The sequence below is a fragment of the Boleophthalmus pectinirostris genome, unplaced genomic scaffold, assembly GCF_026225935.1.
Source record: "Boleophthalmus pectinirostris isolate CB_2022bp ecotype Guang Dong unplaced genomic scaffold, ASM2622593v1 HiC_scaffold_10, whole genome shotgun sequence".
Lineage (NCBI taxonomy): Eukaryota > Metazoa > Chordata > Actinopteri > Gobiiformes > Gobiidae > Boleophthalmus > Boleophthalmus pectinirostris.
Genome location: NW_026570971.1, coordinates 34,462,980 through 34,486,698, shown reverse-complemented (window position 1 = coordinate 34,486,698; position 23,719 = coordinate 34,462,980). Strand labels below are relative to the sequence as shown.

Here is a 23,719-nt window from a genome sequence, read left to right as displayed (position 1 = left end):
TATCAGTGATGTGTTTCCCTTTGGCACGACACAGTTGTAAAGAGAGATCAGTCCAGTGTGAGCAGAGAATACAAAAGAGTACACAAATTTTATTCAAATTACACAAAACAAAATGTAAAAACAGAAAATGACAATAAGTCTATGACTTTAATGAGTTTACACATTTTGTCACATGCTCCAGTATTAAACCTTCAGGAGAGTGACCTTTGTCCAGCTCTGAGAACGTTCATACATCTCATATATAACAACAATAAAACAGACTCAGATCTGTCCCATCATCATCAATCTATCTCAAATACTATCAATACTATCCTACCAAACCAGGTAATACATACAGAAAAATATATATGAATCTGTCAAATGCACTTTAAGATAAAAAACATATAGAATTGGATAATTATATCACTGATATAATTCTACACTGGTGTTCCTTCATGTCCCACCAGGAGGAGACTCCAGGACACACTGGAGGGACTCTGTCTCTCAACTGGCCTGGGAACACCTTGGGGTCCCGCTGGAGGAGCTGCAGGGGGTGTCTGAGGTGAGTCTATGGAGGAATGTGCAGCGGTTACCATGGTGACACAATGTACACATCAACAAACACAGCCTGAGGTTTAGAGTCAGAGAGCCAAAGGCCAAACTCGAGCACAGAGTCTGAGGTGAAGGGAGTGCTGCAGGTGTGGAGGTGGAACAGTCCATCCAACCAGACTGTGTAGAACGACACCGCCCCCTGGAGGAGAGTCCAGGTACTGCTGCTGATTCTTCCCACAGACAGAGCCCAGACCTACACGAGAACCTCCTTACAACCACCAACTTTCATTACACTTCATGTTCACTTACTTTGTTTTTAGAAGTTCATGTCCATGGAGCTATTCTTCTTCAGTGACACACATCTGCGTCCAGGTTCAGGTCTGTGAATAGAAGTGAATTCCCCACATCAGATCCTGAACTAAACTGTGTTTCTGTTGATGTCAGTTTGTTATGATCAGAGGGTCTCAGATGCATCAGGACACTTACAGTAGATCTGACTCTAACATGATCACTCTGTTCATTTACATTTTGTGGCATTTATGGTAATGAAACCTTTATTCACTTTATCCACTTTTATTGATTCTTTGCAGTGACATCACGCTGGAGGGTTTTACATGTATATGTCTATGGTAGAATATTATTATATACCAAGTACCATAGTGACAATGCACACATTAGCAAACACTGCCACAAAAGTAAATGAAAACTCAAAAAAACAATACAAAAATGTAACACATTTTCAGGAGCTTGCAATCAGTACGAGCTTTAACTTGAGTAATGGAGCTTTAGACAGAGCAGTGCCTCGATTTAGCTGGGAATGTTGATGACATCAGCTGCAAAGTATCAATTATTATCTCACCACTCAGGACCAAAAAACACAATCTACAGGACGTCCTCGATGAAACTTAAGGTTTGCTTTAGTTTTTCTCTTTCGTGCCTCTAAGAATCGGTGCTGTTCTCTTACTTTGTCTGTGCAGAACCTTTGTTTGCTTCTTGGTGTTTCTTCATGGATTTCGGAGTCTTCAGAGAAATGCATTTACGCCCAGTTTTAAATCTGTGAGAGAAAAAAAAAAAATAAATGTTTAAAAGGATTTGAAGTTAGAATGTTTATTTTGTGGTGTGTAGTACTCTGTTTCTGAAGAAATTTTACTTTCCTAGCAACATATTTTTACTCCTAATTAAGTAATATTTCTACTGGAGTAACAGCACAGTACAGTGACAAAAGTTTTATGTGACAATATGAACTGAGTTGAACTTTTGTGTTTCTTGTAGCTCCTTCAGATATTATGTAGTTTTTCTCATTTTTATGGTCTGTCCTTTAAAAATAACAGATTTGGTTCATTATTTAATGTTTTCTCCTTCAAATTACGTTAACTTCAAATTATAAATCAGATGTTACTTCCTGACAGTTACTCTTTTAGTTATTTTTACTTGAGTAGTAGTTTCCTCATTACTTTATACTTACTTTGTACTACTTTGTACTTCTACTTGAGTAATACTATTTGAAGTAAAGTTATTCTTACTTGAGTACAGTTTTTGGCCACTTTACCCTCCTCTGATAACTTAGATTTTCAGAGAAGTAATTTTGCCTGGTCACACCTTCTGTGAGCCAAAAAGTAAATATTCAGAATTCCAGTTTTTGTAACTCAAAGGCTTAAATATTCACTCTCCTTTACAGGATCCAAATGACTCTTAAAATACTCACTTAGGTCTGTTCAATGTTTTTCTCCGTGGAGATGTTATTGCTTTGTCTGGAATGTTTGTGGTGTGAAATTATGGAACAACTTGAAAATAGAATTAAAACTTTGTTCGAATATACATGTATTCAAAATGGCAATTAAAAAAATGTATTACTTCAAAATACTGTGCGGAAGAAATGAGTGCTTAGTGTATATGTGTGCATGTATATGTATGTGTATGTATATGGGTGTATATATGTATATATATATATAGGTATGCATGGGTATGTGATGTGTATGTAGGTATGTATATATTATATCTGTGTATATGATGTGTACTATATCTGTGTACATAATATACATATATTTGTTGTTGTTTGTTAGATTTGTAATGCAATGGAGGTACTGTGCAATTATTGCTTATAATGTACAGGAAATGAGAAGTCTGTATTTGTTCTTCGTTAATTTGGGACGGTAGAAAAAAGGGGTGGGGTTAAATAAGTATTTACTTCCTCCCACTCCTTTTTCAGGACACAAGGAAAATTCTGCGTAACATTTATTTTGCCTGTTATTATAGAATAGAAATAGTTACTTTTTGTGTTATATCTATGTATTTACGTTTTTGTTTTTTTATTTATTTAGTTATTTTTTTATTTATGTTCTATATATTACTGTCCGAATTAAAAAATAATAATATAAATAAATAAAAATAAAAATAAATAATGTTTCACAATATGGTATAAAACTTTTCTATCTTCATGGAGACCAAACCAGACCAAGTTACAGGTCAGATCTGTGGAGAGGCGACCCCGCTCACAGTCAGAATGTTTGTTTTTCAAGGTATGTAATTGAATTGTATGTAAGGTAGAGCTGTTTAATGTCATACTGTGGAACATTCCAAGCAGAGCAATCACATATCCACAGAAACAAGCAGGTGACAGACCCTCCACCAGAAAAGTTACACCATGCATCTTTAAACACAAATGTCTTACTTTGTTGGTAAAGGCACTTCTTTAGTAAAATCCCAGTTTATAAATTGAGAGCCACCGATCTTCTTGAAGCCGGACTCACTGTTTGCTCTGTAAAAATAATATTACATCATTTATTATTTTACTTTTATATTATGTTTTATACCTTTACAGAAACTTACTATAACTACATAGTACTGGCTTTTAGATGACATCACAATACTCTACAGACCAGTTTTATTTAATACAAACAGGCGCAGCTAAGATCATGATAGTTAGATTTGAGTTGTAGCAGAGTGAGCTCTTGGGTCTAGTCATTAATAGAAATATTCAGGTTCAACATTTACTTCCACTGTAGTAATGTGGTTTTTAACTCACTTGTTCTGTGCCTTTTTAAAATCCAAGTCTCTGTGCAGGGACCCGCTACTCTGAGGCTCAGGGTCCTGTCCAGCTCCACCTCTGTGAAACAAGTCAAATCAGATACTAATCAATACTAAAACTATCACAACTAGATACTTATTTGAGCAGGTACTCAAAAAGTCCCATCCACAGGACAGAAAAGCTGTAGAGCAGGGGTGTCCAAACTTTTTTCATAAATGGCCTAAATTTAAACACAGATGAAGCAGAGGGCCAATCGAGGGCCATAGACTGGTGCTGAATACAGTGAATCATTGAAATATGTGCAGGTTTAACACATTAGAATGATCCATCAGTTTTTATTCATGCTAAGATCCTTAAAACTAAACACTAAATATTAAATATGATCTTTATCAAGGTAGATTTTTAAAAAGCTTGCAGTAAAAAGTTCATTTTTAATTGATGTAAGGTAATTTGGGCCAATTCACCTGGAAGCCTCTTTTTCATGGTGGATAATTATCTCTGCAGCCGTGCTTTTGTTCAGTCTGAAATCAAAGAGGAGCTCCTTGTTTTAGCAGCATTTAAATCCAGAAAGTGATTGTCACATGAGGTAATAAGTCAGTGAGCGCTCTGTCATGTTCAGTCCCAACTCCATAGAAAGAGACAGACAGCATCATCTGAACTTTTGACCTGAAAACTGCTGCTCTGAGTTCTGAATCCATCTTGTGTGCAGAATAAATAAAAGAGGGGATAACACGCACCCCTGTGGAGAACTAGTCCATACAGTAGTGCAGTCAGACAAGCATTTATCTATGAGGACAGACTGTTTCTTAGTTTAAAAGCAGTCTAGCCTGGACTTGTGGTTTCTCTTGTATCCTCAACTCCCTTCCCTGCTTGGTAGATGAACTCCAGTGAATCAATCAATCTAGAAATATAAGACTCAACATTAACTTCCACTGTTGTGATTTTAACTCACTTTTTCTTTGCATCCTTTTTAAAATCCAAGTATCTGTGCAGGGAACCGCATCTCTGGCCTTCAGGGTCCTGTCCAGCTCCGTCTCTGAAAGAAGAAAAATCAGATACTAAACTAGGTACCTATTTGAGCAGGTATGAATACTTATTAAGTTCCATTCACAGGACAGAAGTTAACCTTTCCTGAACAGCTTTAGAATTAAGTGTCGGAGTGCCATAAGTTTCCATGAAAATGCCAAAACAGTTGCTGCAGTTAAATCTGTATTGTTTGTTTATGTTCAGAAAATGAACAATGAAAGACGTTTTTCTTAGTCCAAGACAAAATTTAACAGAAAATTGTCAATGAATAATTTGAGAGAAAAATACATGGGCCCACTGATTCATGTTTTGTCGTATGATCCAGGCTTCCCCCGAGTTTCTGACCAGTGAACGTTAAATCAAACTCCCCAAAAGCCAAGGTCAGCTGTTCAGAGGTTTAAAGCAGAAGACTCACCCATGGGCCTTTTTTTTCTTGTCCATATCAGATCAGGTCACACCCAGTAAGAGCACACTGTATCACACACACACCTACACACACACACACACACACACACACAGCAGGGCCTCAGGTTAGCATAGGTGGTGAAGAGGGAGTATTTTACTTCTGTGGGGTTTAACTGCAAACACATAACATGTTTAGATTACCACGTTACCTCTTATTGTTTAAAACTTTATTGATCGACAAGGGAAATGACGCACATCAAAAGATATTATAATAACCAAGAGTAAAAAATAGAAATGTCATAATAAATTCTAAAAAATAAGTAGCATAAAAATATCAAGAGACTGGTGTCAAATAAAACTTAATTAAATAAATGTATATGTACAAGAAATAAAATAGAAAAATAAGAAATGCATACATAATTTAAAAAAAAAAGAAAGAAAACAGCAAAGATGATCTGATGATTGACATGACACAGGGTCATCTCTTACATAAGGGTGAGTTGTACAGTTGTAGGGAGTATTATCTGTTACATAAGGGTGAGTTGTTGTACAGTTGTAGGGAGTATTATCTGTTACATAAGGGTGAGTTGTTGTACAGTTGTAGGGAGTATTATCTGTTACATAAGGGTGAGTTGTTGTACAGTTGTAGGGAGTATTATCTGTTACATAAGGGTGAGTTGTTGTACAGTTGTAGGGAGCATTATCACCAAAAACATGCTACACAGGTCTCCCAGAACAGTTGATCAGTTAAGCACAATCAATCATGAACCTGCCCAGGGACGACAGGTGGAAATGAGCACTGGTGCTACAACCTGATGTACAAACATCTCTCCTTAAGGTTCATGTCAAAATTGTACACTGTCCATGTCTCAAATAAATACGTAAAAAAAAAAAAAAAAAAAATATATATATATATATATCGTGGTCAAAAGTTACATATATAAATCCCCTATATATTATATCCTTGATAAAGCGGCCATTCTGGAAGGCATATATCGCTTTTTGGAAATAAAAGAAAAGGAAAATTTCCTGTTATATATTTATAATAGTTTTTTAACAGCACAACTTTTTCATGGTTCATAAGTACATACACCTACTCGTTCAGGGCTTAGTACTTCATTGCATTTCATTGACCTTGATAACTTCAGCAAGTCACTTTGGATATCCTTCATCAGCTTCTCACAGTAATCCCTGGAATCTTGGGCATTCCTCCTGGCAGATTTCGTAAGTTTGTGCTACGTTTGTTGGTCTCCTCTTACGGACTTGTTTCTTCAGTTCAACACATTCTCGATGGGATTGAGGTCCGGACTCTGTGAAGGCACTCAAACACATTCACCTTGTTTGTCTGGAACCATTTTGATACTATTTTGGCTGTGTGTTTCGGTCGTTGTCCTGTTGAAACATCCAATTTCGACCAAGCTTCAACATTTGACAGACTTTTGAGGTTTCTTTGCAATATTCTATGTAATCCTCTTTCCTCATGATTCCATTGATCTTCTGGAGTTCTCTAGTTCCGACACTGCAAAGCAACCCCACAACATGAGACTTCCTCCACATGCTTCACAGTTGGAACTGTATTGTTGGGGTGGAAGGCTTCATTTCGCCGGAAAACGTACTGTTGGTCATTATGACACAGTTCAATTTTCGTCTCGTCTGACCACAGCACATTCTTCCAGAAGTTATCCTTGTTCAGGTGCTGTTTGGCAAACTTCAGTCGTGCTTTTGTGCCTCTCTTAAAGTAATGGCTTCTTTCTGGCCCGACACCCTCTCAGCCCATGTCGATGGAGAACTCTCTTGACCGTGGATACTGATAGATCTGTTCCAGAGGCAGCCAATTCATTGCAGATGACTTTCTTGGTCGTCTTAGGTTCACACTGACCAAAAGCATCATCTCTGGGTGTTAGTCCTTCCTTCCACATTACAGCTGTACTCCACGGTGCTTAAATTTTTGGACAATCCAGATGCTCTAGGGACATGAAGCCACCTGGAGATGGTTCTAGGGATGAGCCTACCTTGACAACTACGGGCCTTAATGTCCTGAGTGTACTTCCCCATATCAAGTCAATGCAGTGCGTGTGAAGTTAAGCTGTTTATACCCCAAATGTATAAACCTGTTAAATATGCAATATGACTGAACACTGGACTAAATGGACATTGCATGGTTGATTGCACAAGCTGCCTTCAACCAGTGTATGTTTATTGGGCAAAGCATGTGGGTGTATGTAACTTATGAACACTAAGAAGTTGTGTTGTTAAAAGACTATTAAATAAATAAATGATTAACAGGAAGTTATGCCTTTTCTTTTATTTCAAAATGCGATTACCTGTGCATTCCAGAATGGCCGCTTATTCAAGGATGAAGCAACTTGACAGTCATTTTTATATATAATATATATATATATATATATATATATATATATATATATATATATATATATATATATATATATATATATATATTAAATACATATACATTTAAAACATTCATTTTATGTTTTAATCATTTTGATGGAACACAATAAAGTCACAAATGAATAATGATTTTGCAAAAACTATTTAAGTGCCTGAACAATCCAAAATGTGTTGAACATATATGTCCACATGTGGACCCCAGGTTACCAGTATCCATGTGAGAGTGAGCCCGCTGCAGGAGGTAAATGCCCCAGTACAGACTACAGTCCTCCCTACAAATCTCCAATACTGCATTTACATGACCACTCACAAAACCAGGACATGCAAAAAACATGATCAGAAGCAGGATACAGAGCACATGTATATGTACTCAGTGACTCATAACACATTAGGAAGTGGTTTGCTAAATGTTCCTTCTTTACATTTTTTAAATGTAAAATAAACCTTAAAACTTACCTCTTATTGTGGTGTCCATGACCCTAAGTAGGGCATGACATGATTTGGTCCTTTGATCCAGGTTAAATCCAGTTAGACCTGGTTTGAGCCTGTTCCAGTCCCAGTTCAGAGCTGTGTTAGTCTCAGTCTAGTCCAGTTTTGAAGAGTTGTGTGTACACAGAAACACAGCCTGCACTTTATCATGTCAAATCTTGCTAAACCCGTTCCAAGTCAAAATGCTTCAGTAAATCATAGGAGTAAGTCAAGTCATATTTCAAAAACATTTAATTCAAGACCTACATTTCCACTGCAATAAAACACAAAAACATGTCTTCTCAGAACCACACATTGTTCACATGGTTTGATAAAAAAAACTGTATCAAACAGGCTGAATACAAAAAGAGAAAAGAGCCCAAAATCAAAGTGAAAGTTTGAACCGAGGAGCAAAAACCACAGTCTGCTGGAACTGAGGAAGAGCAAAGGAGTTAAATGCCGCAGTGTGGGACATTCCAGTAGTGTTTTCACAATACCAAAATGCCAAAGTTGATTTAGTGACAAAAGGAAGTTTTGATACAACAATAATACATTTTTTTAGACAACTGATACTTTGCAGCTGATGTCATCAACATTCCTGGGGCGTGTAAAGCTAACTGTAGGCACTGCTCTATCTGCAGTTCTGTTACTCAAGTTAAACTTTCTGAAAGGGGTGATTTCACTCTGGAGTAGAAGTCGCACCAGCCAAAAAAAGCATAATGAAGAAGAAAAAAACATAAGTCTCACTTTTTGGGGGAAATTTATTTTTAAAAATCCGAGACCAGGAACCAACATTTCATCTTGAAAGTCAAGTTGTAGTAACAACAATAGAAGAGAGAACAACAGACTGTTAACGTCACATATGAACAGTTCTTCAGATAAACTATAACATAAACAACAGAACAGAACAAGTTTATCAAACTCTCCATCTCACTCCAAATCACTAAATCCATTCAATTCTTCATCCTCGGTGTCACTTCTGAACAACTCGACCTCGACCTCTGGAGGTAAACAGAGCGCCGCTTCCTCTTCTGTGTCGCTGTCGTCAGACTCAGCATCAGTTCCAGTTAGAATTATTCGGGTCTTTCTGAATCTCGACAGGATAGTTTCAGTGTCACTGAAGTCCAGACTTTGTCCATCATCCAGTGACTTCAGGAAAGTTTCATGGAGCATCCTCCTGATGTCACAAGTTTCTCTCTCACTCCAAACTTTCTTTCTGCTGCTCGATTTGTGTTTTCAGCTGCAGATTTCATTACTTGCAGTTTTGGAGGCATTTGTGTTCAGTCTTCTCAGTCTGTCTTTATAAGTTTGTTTAAATGTTAATTGTTCAGTGGTGCAGAAGTAATGGTGCGATCGACTGACATGATACAGACAGAACAGAGGCTCTTTCTGCAGGAGACATGTGCAGTAGAGTGAAGTGACAGTGGGACAGGAGGAACAGGAGCAGCAGATACTCACACACAAGACTAGAACCTCTCACCACTTCACTCTCAACATTTTAATATATAAGTCGCAGGAAACACCCAAACCATGAAAAAAAGTGACACTGAAAAATACAGTAACTGGAAGTAAAACAGATGAGGTGATTTGTGCTGTAAAAAAGTCTGAGAGGTTTGTGCATGTTTGAGTAATTTTTATTCTCCTGTAAGTCCCATTTTCACCTCCACTGGTACACGCCCACTGTGACATACTTACTTCATTCTCCAGTTTTATTTTTCGCAATTGGTGATACATGTAGGATTCAGCAGCGACGCACAGATTTACACAAATTTACAAAATCAAATGCTTGTTAGTGTGATCTGCAGCTACTCATAGGAATCATTAAGGAGGCAATAAAATACAGAAACATGCCCAACAGATTTTAAAGGGATAGTTTGTATTTTTTGACATGAATCTGTGTGTCATCCCCGTGAGCAGTGTCGTGCATCAACACTGACTTACCCCCGACAGCGTCCGGTGAGCCCAGATACTGGTCGTTTTTCGGTGCTGACAAAAGTAGTCCAGCAAGTTGGCTGGGGACATTAAAATAAAGTGTTTTTCTTCTCAAAACAATCTGTGTTCAAAAGAGTGATACATTTGCATCACAAAACCATCGTCGCCTAAAAAGTCAGACCTCATTATCGCTTGGCACTATTTTCTTCCGTTTGTATCACTGCACGCTGCCGCCAGGTGACAGCCGCGCATGGATCCATCACTTTCTGCAGTTGTTCGGCAGTGTTTACATGCGCAGACTGCCGCCACACGAGAGAGCTAACGAGAGAGCTAGAGCCAGAAGTATATAAACTTGTATAAGATACATAAGAATACATCTAAAAAATGGTGCGAACTCTTGATTCTCCAGGCTGTAACAACAAAAATCTGGCTGAATCTCCACACACATTTCACTGTTTTCCTGTCACGGACTTTGTGCTGAGGCAACTTTGTTTCTTGCCTTAGTCACCCCAGGTAAGAACGAAGAGGTGCCGCTGTGTTTACAAGAGAACAGACTCAAGAATCATCTGTAACTCTGTGTGCAGTAAATCACTCAGTGTCATATCACCAGTGAAACTTCTACAAAATGTAACTTTATAAGTCGACAGTTATTACTATTGTAAATGTCTCGTACACTGTTGGCAGCAGCTACGTGGACGTGTGGATGAATCATGTTTCTATTAGTCGTCCATGCTTCAGTCACAGTGGAGGCTCTATGTTCGTATAAATGATGTGATGGTGATTGTCGCTCACTCTGTCTCTCACGGCTCCAGCTGTGGCTCCAGTTTCAACTTGTACCACTTCTCTGTCTCTCTTCTCCCTCTGCTCATTTCTAACTCCATCTGGTGAATTTCAGCATCAGTATATTCGGGTTCATAAAGATCTCCCCTTGGCTTTGTGCTAAAGGACTGTCTTGTTCGTCAGTGTTTTAATCAGACATGTTGTCGCTAACATTCCAAGCGATTATGAGGTCTGACTTTTTAGAGGACGATGGTTTTGTGATGCAAATGTGTCTCTTTTGAACACAGATTGTTTTGAGAATAAAAATGCTTTATTTTAATGTCCCCAGCCAACTTGCCGGACTACTTTCGTCAGCACCAAAAACGGCCAGTATCTCAGTTCACCGGACGCTGTCGGGGTTAAGTCAGTGTTGATCCACGGCACTGCTCACGGGAATGACAGACAGATTCATGTCAAAAAATCCGAAATATCCCTTTAAACCATGACAAGAGGAAGAAATATTATAACATAGATCAGAAAATCGAAAAATATGAGCCTTTAACATCAATATTATGATTTCAAATGTCCAAAATCTCAAACAGTGATCCACAGAGGTCACAGGTGTTAACGACAGAAGCACAGTTTGAGCACAGTGTCAGTGTTTCTCTTCAGGGACGATGTTTAAGATGATTTTGCCCATGTTCTTGTTGGCCTCCATGTGTGAATGTGCCTCAGCCACTCGCTCCAGACTGAACTCCGAGTCAATCACCGGCCTCAGGGGCCCCGGGGCCGAGAAGTGAGGGAGCACCAGAGAAGAGAAGGAGCGGATCAGGGACGACTTGTACTGAGGAGAGAAAGAAGAAGGAGGGAGAAACAGGGAGGAGAGGAATAGAGAAGCAGGAGGGGAGACACAGAGAGAGAGAGAGAGAGAGAAGGAGCGAGGGAGAGGAGGTGAGAAGAAGGGAGAGAAGGTAGGAGAGGGATAGAGGAGGAGAGAGAGAGAAGGAGGGAGAGAAAGGGAGAAAGAAGGAGGGTGAGAAAGAAAGACAGGAGAGGAATAAATATGGAGAGGAGGAAGGATGGGAGTGAGGGAGGGAGGGAGAGAGAGAGTTAGAGAATAATGGAGGGAGAGAGAGGAGAGAGAGAAAAGAAGCGAAGGAGAGGGGGTGAGAGAAAGAGAGAGAAGGTAGGAGAGGGATAGAGGAGGAGAGAGAGAGGGAGGGGAGGGGAGTCGAGGTGAGAGAGGGAGAGAGTGGGGTAAGAAGGAGGGAGGGAGAGGGTTAGAGAGAAGGAGGGATAGGAACAAGAGAGAGGAGACAAAGAGAAGGAGGGTGAGAAAGAAAGATGGGAGAGGAATAAATAGGGGGAGGAGGAGGGAAGGGAGAGAGAGTTAGAGAATGATGGAGAGGGGGAGAGAGAGGAATAGAGAAGCAGGGAGGGAGAGGGGAGAAACAGAGAGAGAGAGAGTTAGATAGAGACAGAGGGAGAGAGAGAGAAGGAGGGAGGGAGAGGGGATGGAGAAAGAGAGAAGGAAGAGGAGTTGAGGTGAGAGAGAAGGGGGATGAGAGAGAGAGAGAGAGAGAGAGAGAGAGGAGAGAGAGAGGAGGAGAAGGAGGGATAGGGACAAGAGCGAGGAGAGAGAGGGAGAGAGAAGGAGGGTGAGAAAGAAAGAGGGAAGAGGAATAGAGAGGGAGGAAAGGAAGGACAGAAGGGAGGGAGAGAGAAAGCGAGGGGAAGAGAGAGAGGAGGGAAGAAGAAGGAGAGGTAGGGAGAGGGGGGAGAGACAGAGAGAAAGCAGGAGAAACACAGAGAGGAGAGAAAGGAAGGGAGAAAGAGAGGGAGAAATAGAGAGAGATAGGGAGAGGGGGGAGAGAAAGGAAGGGAGAAAGAGAGGGAGGGGTGAGAGAGTGAGAGAGAGGGAGAGAGGGGGGATGAGAGGAAGGGAGGGAGAGAGGGAGACAGAGAGGGAGAAGGAGGGATAGGGACAAGTGAGAGGAGAGGAGAAAGAGGGAGAGAGAAGGAGGGTGAGAAAGAAAGAGGGGAGAAGAATAGATAGGGAGGCGAGGTGGGAAGGGAGGGATGGTGGGAGAAAGAGTAAGGAGGAGAGAGCAGGAGGGAAGAAGAAGAGAGGTAGGGACAGGGAGGAGAGATGGGGAGAGAGAAAGAGGGGGGACACAGAGAAGAGCAAAAGGGAGGAAGAGAGAGGGAGAGGGGTTGTGAGAGAGGAGCAAGAGAGAGAAAATGAGAAGGAGGGAGAGAGAAGGAGCAAGAGAAAGAAATAGGAGAGAGGGATAGATAGGGAGGGGAGGAGGAGAGAAGGGGAGAGAAAGAGAGTGGGGGAAGAGAGAATAGGAAGGAAGAAGGAGAGAGCAACAGAGAGAGGAAGAGAGAGGTAGGGAGGGGGAGAGAGAGAGAGAGAAGAGAGAGGAGAGAAAGAGGGAGAGTCAGGGAGGGAGATGGAGGGAGAAAATAGGGAAGAGAGAGATCAGTGACAATGTTCAGATAATATATCAGTCCATCACAAAAATCTCCAAACATCCTCCACTAGAAATGACACAATGACTAGAACTAGAAGATTTGAACAGATAAACTAATGTTTGTTGTGTGAGAAATAGAGGCACCACTGTTCTAGTTGTGTTGTATTTTGAGTGATAATCAAACAGAATCCTGGTGTTACCTGCAGACTCCTGGAGCGCAGCAGGCTGCACAGGAGCTGGCCTCGTTTGGACAGAAGTCTCTTCAGTAAATCTCCATTGACAGTGCTGCCCCCTAGTGTCCCGTACAGCACCCAGCGCCCATCCACCGCCACACACGAGACATTCTGCTCCCAACTGGAGCCTCCGATACAGTCCAGGATCACGTCTGCTCCTCTGCCTGAGGAAGACACCGATACACTTTAAAGCTGCACTACGCAACTTTTCTTTGTCTCTATGGAGAGCCCGGGAGGAAGTAGAAGTTTTTTTTTATTTGTTTTTTAATCAATAATCAAACAATGCAGGTTTTAAAAAACATTTGAGCACTTAACAAAAAATTAATAAAGCTGAAAGCCACAGAATGACAGTTAAGGCGCCACAGGGTCAGAAGTAGAGCAGCTGTGTCTTTACAGATCCAGAACCTCAGAGACTCAGGGACGACTCTGCTTTGAGGAAACATTAAATAAGGGTTTGTGTGACCAAAATTACATTTGTGCATGATAGAAATGGCCATAATAAAAATAATATTATTCAGTGTAATGTCTTTTGATTTATCATCAATAACAACTCCAAATGTTACATCAGTATAATTGAAGAAAAAAGATTTTTGTTAGTCTGGTGCGTAAATGAAACCTGAACCTGTGAAAATGTCACCTGCAGATTTTCATGGAAATAGAAAGTTAAAACCCTTCTGCATGGAGATAGATACATTTATGCCACACTGTGGAATATTATACTTTATTACAAACAACAACAACATTTCCATGGAAACAAGCAGGAGCAGGCCTCTCCAGGACAAATGAAAAAGACTTTTATTTAAGTTTTGGGGGGATAAAAAGTGACATACTGTGGCTTTAACCAATAAAAACACATGTGACACGTGAAAACATTGGTTCAGTTAGAAACAATATGACACAATTATTTTATTTATGTGTAATATAAATGTTTAATGTTCATCATATGTGGATGTAGAAGGTTTTTATGAACTATAAAATCACCTCTAATGAACAAACCCTGAATAGACTTTTAATGCCACACTGTGGAACATGCCAAGCAAAGCAAAACATCTCATTAAAGACAGAAAAAAATCGTGCCTTAAATGTTTTTTATTCCTTATACTGTACCATCCATCACACCAGGACAGAATCAGAAACCATGAAAACCTGCCCTGTGCACTTTAAAGCTGCATTGTGTAACTTTTCTGGTGGAGGGTCCCTCAAATGCTTTTCTCTGTGCAGATGTTGGTGCTTTGTCTGGAATGTCTCACAGTATGGCTTTAAACCTTTCTATCTCCATGGAGACCAAACCAGACCAGGTTACAGGTCAGATCTGTGGAGAGGCGACCTCGCTCACAGTCACAATGTCTGTTTTTTTAGGTCTTTTTAACCACCTGTAATTGAATAAATGTAAAGTCGAGCTGTTTAATGTCACACTGTGGAACATTCCAGGCAGAGCGATGACATCTCCATAGAAACAAGCAGGTGATGGAGCCTCTGCCAGAAAAGCGACACGGTGCAGTTTTAAGCGGTGTTGTGGTGTACCTGCGGTGAAGTGGTGCACCTCCTTCACGTAGTCGTCTTCTCTGTAGTTGAATCCTTGAGCTGCTCCCAGTGATTTGGCCAGTGTCAGTTTTTCCTGCGTTCCTGCCGTCACTAAAGGCACCGCTTTAAACAGACGCACCAGCTGCACCGCCGCACAACCAACTCCACTCGCCCCGGCGTGCACCAGAACCACCTCCCCCTCCTGAACACGAGCTGAGGGGCAGAGGGGGAGGAGAGGAGGAGGGGACAGGGGGAGAGGGGGATAGAGAGGAGGAAAGGGGAAGGAGAGGGGGGGTGGTGGAGAGGAGGGGAGGAGGAGGAGGAAGGAGAGAAGGAGAAAAGGGAGAAGGAGAGAGGAGGAAGGAGGGAGGGGAGGAGAGTGGGGAAGAGGAGAAAAGAGGAGGATTGAGGAGAGGAGAAATAGAGGGAAGAAGAGGAGGGAGAGGAAAAGGAGAGAGAGGGGAGGAGAAGAGGAGAGGAGAAGGAGAGAGGAGGAAGGAGAGGAGGGAGGAGAAGAGGAGAAGAAATAGAGGGAAGAGGGAAAAGGAAGAGGGAGAGGAGAGTGGGGGAGAGGAGGAGGAAAGAAGAGGAAGGAGAGGAGAAATAGAGGGAAGATGAGGAGGGAGAGGAGAAGGAGAGAGGGGGAGGAGAAGAGAAGAGGAGAGGAGAGGAGAAGGAGAGAGGAGGAAGGAAGAGGAGGGAGGAGAAGAGGAGAGGAGGAGAAATAGAGGGAAGAGGAAGAGGGAAAAGGAAGAAGGAGAGGAGAGTGGGGGAGAGGAGGAGAAAAGGGAGGAGGAAAGAAGAGGAAGGAGAGGAGAAATAGAGGGAAGAGGGAAAAGGAAGAGGGAGAGGAGAGTGGGGGAGAGGAGGAGAAAAGGGAGGAGGAAAGAAGAGGAAGGAGAGGAGAAATAGAGAGAAGAGGAGGAGGGAGAGGAGAGTGGGGGGGGGAGAAAAAAGAGGAGGAGAGCAGAGGAGGGAGAGGGGGGATGGAGAAGATGAGGAGAAGAGAAATAGAGGGAAGAGGAGGAGGAGAGCGGAGGATGAGGGAGAGAAGGAGGAGAGTGGGGGAGAGGAGGAGGGAGAGAAGGAGAAGAGTTGGAGGAGGAGGAAAAAGGGGAGAGGAGGAGGAGGAGGAAGAGGAGAGGAGGAAAAGGGCCAGGAGAAAGGCAAAGACGGGGAGCAGGAAGGGAGGAAAAGGAGGAAAGAGAGGAGGAGAGGAGGACGAGTAAGAGGAGAACAGAGGAGAAAAAAGAAGGAGATGAGGGGAGAGAAGAGGAGAGGAGGAGGAAGGAGGAGGAAGAGAAGAAGAGGAGAAAAGAAAGAATTATTCACAAATAATCAGCACAGATCTTTTTAGTTGCACACACTGGGAGGAGGATAAATCACACGTACTGAAAGTGTGTGTAACATGTGTGTGTCCTGTCTAACGACGCACCTCCAGTTTTTTTAATAACGATACTGATACCGATACTGATACTTTAAATACCCAATATCAACCAATACCAGAGCAGAGAATGAAAACAGCATTCATTTCCTTCCAAAATTCACAACTGATCCAAATGTGTTATGCATCTGTTTTTAACTTTCGAGTTTCTACAGAACAAAACAAAAAAAAAATTAAAAAAAAATACAAAAACTACTATTAACTACTAAACACGTGCTTTTCTTTAAAATTTTCTTTAACATTACCTATTATTTTGTACGATCGTAAACAATAAACCTTTGTGCCTTCGTTAATGTTTGTATTAGTTTGCACGACCATAAACAAAAACAAAATATCCTTAAATTTTTTCATTCTCATTGTGGTTTATTTCGCATGATCATAAACGATAAACTTTTGTGAGTCAGTTCTGGTTTAGACCTGGTTTACAGTCGTCCCTCGCTCTATCGCGGTTCACCTTTCGCGGTCTCGCTGTTTTGCTGATTTTTTTTTTTGTGCTATTTTGCATTTGTTTTTACAGTGTATGAATGTGCGTTGCGTTCCTCCCGCTGTGTTCTGATTGGCTAACAGACTTTCTCCTGTGGTCACCTTCGAGCCCGTCCCGACAGTGAGTCCTGTTTTAGTCCTAGTTCAGTCCTGGTTTAGTCCTGGTTTAGTCCTAGTTCAGTCCTGGTTTAGTCCTGGTTTAGTCCTAGTTCAGTCCTGGTTTAGTCCTGGTTTAGTCCTAGTTCAGTCTTGGTTTAGTCCTGGTTTAGTCCTAGTTCAGTCCTGGTTTAGTCCTGGTTTAGTCCTAGTTCAGTCCTGGTTTAGTCCTGGTTTAGTCCTGGTTTAGTCCTGGTTCAGTCCTGGTTTAGTCCATATACGGCGCAAAAGTTCAGCATCTTCGCAGTTATTTTGGTGAGAGTAACTTAAAGTGCTGCAATAGTAATGTAATGTTTTACATTTTAAATACAGTAATATTGTAATGTAACGAATGACTTTGAAATGACAGTAATAAGTCATAAATAACACATTACAGTTTTAAAGTCACTTGCCCAACAGTGACTATAGAAACCTTTGAAAAAGAGTATTGGGTGTTGTGTTTTGGAAAATACGAAGCTCTGAAATTGATAAATTGTGAATTGAGTTTTCTTAGTTTTAATTTATATTTTGTCTCTTATTTGTACAGTGAGAGGAGTTGTGAATGTAAACTTGTTGTTCATGTGTTTGGTGCCTTTGTTTCAGCTTGAACCTTTCCAGTCATGACACATGTAGTCGTGGTTTATATTTTGTTTTGTTTTGTAATGCTGCAAATGATCCAAAAAAAAAAAAAAAAGAACTCACCTACAAAGTGCAGCAGCTGAAAGGCAGTGAGCCAGGCCTCGGGGATGGCAGCAGCTTCAGACAGAGAGAGGTTTGGAGGAACAGGCAGGAGCAGATCTTCAGGAACCTTCACAAACTCAGCGTAACCTCCTCCACCGAGAAGAGCCATCACCCGCTCTGACGGCTACAAGTGCACACACAGCATTTCATTTCATTAAAACATCATCAGATTTAAGATTTTACTCCAAATCCTGTTGAGTTTTGTCATGTTTTTTTTTTTTGGTTTTTTTGGCAACCTTAATGTTAACAAGGACCAAAACTTGTCTAAATTACACAAAAGTTACGCACTTTAAACCTGGACTTCACCCCAGGTCCAATCGCCTCCACGGTCCCAGAAACCTCCAGACCCAAGATCTCACTCTCACCGGGGGGAGGAGGGTACCGCCCACGCCTCTGAGGACCAAAGAAGATAATAAAGAGAAAGAAGAAGAAGAATCCTCATCTAACTAAATCCATGTGTCATTCATTCATTTGTTTTTCAAAATAAAACCAAAAATAAGAAAATGAAAAAACATTCTTCATTATTTGTCTCCAAAACTGAAATGAAAAAAACAAAAACAGATAACAATTTGTTTTTTAAGTTTTCGATTTTGTGTTTAAATGAAAAATGGAAAAAGTAGATAACGGACTGAACCAGGACTGAACAAGGACTAAACCAGTCCCAGTCCCAGTCCCGTTCTGGTCCCGTTCTGATCCCGGACTGGTCCCGGTCGCCGTCCCGGTCTGGTCCTGGTCTCAGTTCTGGTCTGATTCCAGTCTGGTTCCAGTCTCAGTTCTGGTCTCAGTCCTGATCTTGTCCCGATCTGATCCCGGTCTCAGTCCCGGTCTCAGTCTGGGTTTCAGTCCCGGTCTCAGTCCCAGTCTCAGTCCTGGTCTGGTCCCCATGTGGTCCCGGTCTCAGTCCCGGTCTCAATCCTAAACCAAGACTGAACCAGGAGTGTCGAGATGGGCCCAAAGGTGCGCGGTAGACTGTCAGGTGATCAGGACTGAGACCGGGACCAGACCGGGACCAAACAAGGACCAGACCAGGACTAGGACTGGGACTGAGATCGCTTTAATCCTGGTTCAGTCCTGGTTCAGTTAGTTTTTTCATTTGACAAATTAGCAAATAAAGTGTCTTGCCCACGGGCATAATGATAGTGTCCATTACCTCGGCTGCAGTAGTGCCTAACCTTACCAGTGTGGAGTGAATGAATCATGCAGGAAATTATAAAAAGAAACACTGAATGTCCAAAAAAAAGTCAGTCTTTATTATAATTCTATGCATTTGTAATGAATTAAATTCATGTATTTTCACAGTGTCTCTCACCTGCAGGAGGTCGGCTCTGTTCAGGGCCGTGGAGTGGACTCGGACCAGGACTTCCCCAGGTCCAGGCTCGGGTCTGGGGATGGTCCGGATCTGCAGAGTCTCTGGTCCTCCTGGTTCATCTACCCACACAGCGCGCATCATGTTCACCGCACGAGACTGAAGAAATATACAAGTACACGTCTAAATAATACATATATATATATATATATATACATAACCAAGTGGTGGGCCTAGTGTACAGAAACATGTGTGCAGAATACAGGCTGGAGACCCCAGGATCAAGGTGGGAAACACCTCCAAAGGTTGTGGAGAATGACCGAGCCAAGATCCTGTGGGACTTCCAGATACAGACTGACAGAATGGTGATGGCGAACCAACCAGACATAGTGGTGGTGGATAAGAAACAGAGCAGAGCCGTGGTGGTTGACATCGCAATACCAAGCGATGGTAATATCAGGAAAAAGGAACACGAGAAGCTAGAGAAATACCAGGGGCTCAAGGAAGAGCTGGAGAGAGCCTGGAAAGTAAAGGCATCAGTGGTGCCTGTGGTGATCGGACACTCGGGGCTGTAACCCCCAAACTGGAAGAGTGGCTACAACAGATACCGGGAAAAACAACGGACATCTCAGTCCAGAAAAGTGCAGTACTGGGGACAGCAAAGATACTGCGCAGAACTCTCAAGCTCCCAGGCCTCTGGTAGACGACCCGAGCTCAATGAGGGTGAGAGACCAACCACCGTGGAAGGTGAGAAACACATTTTTTTTTTTTTTTTTTTTTTATATAGTCAGACTGTGGGCACAGTCCTGTTTGGGTCTGGGTTTAATCACAGGTTGGACAAGTCCTGATGTGGACTTGGTTTGGTTCAGTTAGAGACCAGGTTAAGTCTGGATTTAGTCCAATTTTAGTCCCAACTTTAGTCCAGGTTTAGTCCACTTTTATTGCAGGCGTGGCCATGGTTTAGTCCAGTTTTAGTCCACTTTATGTTTAAAATTTTGTCCAGTTTTAGTCCAGGTTTAGTCCCAAATTCAGTCCCAGGTTAGTTCTGGTTTAGTCCAGGTTTAGTCCCAGTTTAGTCCTGATTTTGATGTAGTGTGTGTTCAAATGTAATTAGATAAATGATAAGTGACAATCCCAGTTTGGTCCTGAAGTGGACCTGGCTTAGTCCAAGTTTAGTCCAGGTTTATTTAAACTAGTAATAGTTAAATAGACTTACTGTGCTGTAGGTTTTTCCAAGTAGAAATGTCCCAGTCTTTAAGAAGTGGTGAATCCGACTCAGCTGCTGTTTTTAAAACAGTAATCACCATATAACATGAGTTACATTTATATAAGTCAAAGTATGGAGAAACATGATGAAATATCTTTAGTCATGTTTCATATTTCTATTTTGGGGGTGAATTTAGTTTAGCTCAGACTGTATCCATGAAAAAACAACAAAAACAAAACAAAACAAAAACTATATATATAGACTGAATGGGGAAAAAATAGAATACTTTTAGAATCTTGGTTTTCAATTTTAATTTAAGTTGAATTAATTTATTATTAATCTATTTTATAGCCATGTCTAACTCTGTATTTGTGGTAATTAAATAAAATAGAATAAAACCCCAAAACAAAACAAACGCCTTACCATGGTGCCCCTCTTCATTAATAAGTCTCACTAAACAGAATAACTCGAGCTGCTGTGGTTCCTTCACAACAGCAGGGGGCGTGGTTGTCAAACTAAAACCAAAACTACTTTTACGGAAGCGCGACCGCGACAACACATTAAACTGGTACATTTCGACATTTAATTACAGAAATGAAAGGGGCATTGAGTAATAATGGAAAGCAATATATACATTTGTGTTGCAAATGTTAAGTCCACTGTTACGTTACAGTTACGCAACCTACAATAGATGACGTGCCAGACGTCATTTAACTCATAGAAAAGATTCAACTGTACTTTCAAAATGACAAAAGTGCAGTAGTTATGGCAGCAAATTCATCTTAAGAGTGTAGGGATAGAGCTGAGAAAGCACGTTGTTTGCACGTGTTTAGTTGCTACAAAATAAACTTAAAAAAGGATCGTGCACTGGTGCGTTCACGTGTCCAAAACTGCACTCACCAACTGTAGATTTGCGCAGTCCCGGGTGTTTTCTAAGAATGCACGACTGGGAAGAAGTGACGTTTCACCATCGATGTTTGTTCATAGAAGTGTTGAGAGTAAAGAAAAGCCCCGCACTGTGCCTCACTGTGTTTTAAAGGCACAGTGCACGTTTATAACACACATGCTTTTTATTGGAGCTTGGAACGTTGTGTCCCGTGTTCACTGTCCCGCCTCACGCACTAAGGAGCTGGTTAGACTTTACCTACTTTTCTGTATAAGTAAGTGATTAAAAGAGTTGGTGATCTGTATTTTTAGGTAAAATGTCACTTATTAGACATAATAAATCAGTATTTCCCAAACCTTTTTTTGTGGGGATCCATAATTTAAAAGTCATAAACATTCCCCTGATCCCGTCACATCTCAGAAGCTCAGCAAGACCTGGCCTGGTTAGGACTTGGATGGAGACACTGAGAAAATCAGGTGTCACAGTGAAGCGCCAGTGGAAAAAAACTGTTGTTGTGTCCTTAGGCAAGACACTTCACCCACACTGCCTAGGATGAAAGTGGTGTGTGTGTGTGCGTGTGTGTGTGTGCGTGCGTGTGTGTGTGTGGGTGTGTGTGGGTGTCCTGGATCTGGTTTAGTCCTGGTTCGGTCCAGAGGCGCAAATGAAGAAAATTGATGTTTTTTCGTTTTCTTATTTTTGGTTTTATATTGAAAAACGAATGAAGGAATGATAGAGGGACTGAGGTTCTTCTTCTGCGGCATTTTTCACTTTGACTTTGACTTTATTACAACTTCATTCTCGTAATATTATAACTTTATTCCTATAAAATTATGACTTTTTCTGGCTTCGACTTTATTCTCGTAATATTACGACTTTAATGTCGAAATGTTACAACTTTATTCTCATAGCGCCAGCATTTTATTTATTTTTTAAATCTGACCCTTTTACTCTGTCGTAAAAATGTCAAATGTGTCCCATAAAAAAAGTTTCCTTCCTTTAAACAAGCAACAAAACTGTAGCTGTAACAAAATAATTTTGTAAAATAAACCAAAAAATACTCTTGGTAATAAATCGATACAGGAGCCCACGATATCGATACTGTATCATCACATTGTAAAACACTTGTCTTGTTTGCTTATTATTATTATAAATGTTTTCTACTCAAAGTATGCAGTGTTGTGGAGTAACAGATTACATGTACCGGAGATACGTAATCAGAGTACAAATTATGAGTAACTGTATTCAGTTACAGTTACTGTTTCAATGAGTGGTTATTGGATTACAGTTACTTTGTTAAAATAGGTGGATTACACGGCGGTATTTTATATTACATATCCCCCTTTTTCTTTTTCTTTTTTTTTTCTGTATTTCCACTCATTGCCGCACACTAAACCAGGTCTAAAACCAGGTCTAAAACCAGGTCTAAAACCAGGACTAAAACCAGGACTAAAACCAGGACTAAAACCAGGACTAAACCAGGATTTAACAGGACTAAACCATGCCGCGTGGACCGTGTCTCCTCCTCTTCTGTCAATAATATTTTTTAATACAGTTACGGAAAGTCTGAGCTTTTTATTGTCTTTAAGAAGATAAAACTTCTTATGCGAAAATATCTGAGTCTTTGCTTCTCTACAGCAAATCAAGTAATCCAAAGTATTCAGATTACGTTACTCACTTTAAGTAACTAAATGGATTCCGTTACAAAGTACATTTTGGGGTATGTAATCTGTAATCTGTAGGGGAATACATTTTAAAAGTCACCTTCCCAACACTGATGACTGAAAGTTTTTTTTATCTGCACTTTTCTTTTATTATGACTTTTGATTGTGATTTGAATGTCTTTCATATTTTGTAAAACACTTGTCTTGTTTGTTTCTTATTATTGTGGGGTCAGTAGTATTAAGCAGGCACAGTAATGAGAGTGAATTAGAAAGCACCACCCACCTCATTTTATTTTGGATTATTTTATACCAAATTGGTATAAAGGAAATTGTATTTTTTTATATATTTTTATGTACACAAGAAACAGATATGATTCTACACAGGAGATATGCTGGGGATGCACGCAGGCAGGGGAAGGCAACTCGGGGGGGCCTCGCAGGTCCTCATTGTAAAATGTGCCTGGACGTGAACAGCGTGATCATAAATGTGTCTCTTGTGTTTCAGTGCATACGGCATTAAATGGAAGTAAATATACACTCTCTGAAGCCTCTTTATCCCACCACAAGTGCTACATTATTAGAAATGTTTTCTACTCAAAGTATGTTTCTAATGATCAACCTACATACACTATGGTTAGAAAGAAAGTCAGTTCATCAGAATATACCAAGCCCTAATGATTCAATAGAACACATGACACAAAACCTTTTCATTTGTATTTTTTTTGATTATTTATTTTTAATGCATGCTGAAGACGAGGCAGAGGACCAATAAAGAAAGACGTTTTCCTCTAGAAGCTCGTTCAAATCAATTAAAAACTGTACACGAAAAAGCACAAACTGGAGCAATCAATCAATAAATCAATAAAGTGGATGAAAAACAGTCAAGTGTTTTTTCCAAATCAGGTTTGGAGGCAGGAGGTAGGATTTAGAAGGTAGGGTTTGACCTTCTCCATTGTCTCTTTCTTCTGCTCCTTGGAGGTCTGTGGCTAGTGAGGACGTTCTCCAGCCTTTCGGTCTTTTTTTCAGGAGGCTGGTTAGTAGCCTGCTGTCTGTGGACCTCC

The 23,719-nt window shown here is 40.8% G+C and overlaps 1 protein-coding gene across 2 annotated transcripts; it reads right to left on the bottom strand.

Annotated features, from left to right (window-relative positions):
- Positions 1–10,870: 10,870 nt before the first annotated feature.
- On the bottom strand, positions 10,871–21,099 carry tp53i3 (tumor protein p53 inducible protein 3). Of its 2 annotated transcripts, none has more exons than XM_055159617.1 (8): positions 21,012–21,099; positions 20,121–20,186; positions 18,908–19,063; positions 17,887–17,991; positions 17,560–17,722; positions 14,796–15,008; positions 13,239–13,435; positions 10,871–11,405 (listed from the first exon to the last, which is right to left on the bottom strand). In XM_055159617.1, the coding sequence occupies exons 3-8, from the start codon at positions 19,046–19,048 to the stop codon at positions 11,217–11,219; spliced, it is 1,008 nt and encodes a 335-aa protein (XP_055015592.1). In that variant the 5' UTR covers positions 19,049–19,063; positions 20,121–20,186; positions 21,012–21,099; the 3' UTR covers positions 10,871–11,216. The 2 variants fall into 2 exon arrangements, with proteins under 2 accessions (XP_055015592.1, XP_020782505.1); XM_020926846.2 differs by lacking the exon at positions 21,012–21,099 and adding an exon at positions 20,535–20,646.
- Positions 21,100–23,719: the final 2,620 nt, after the last annotated feature.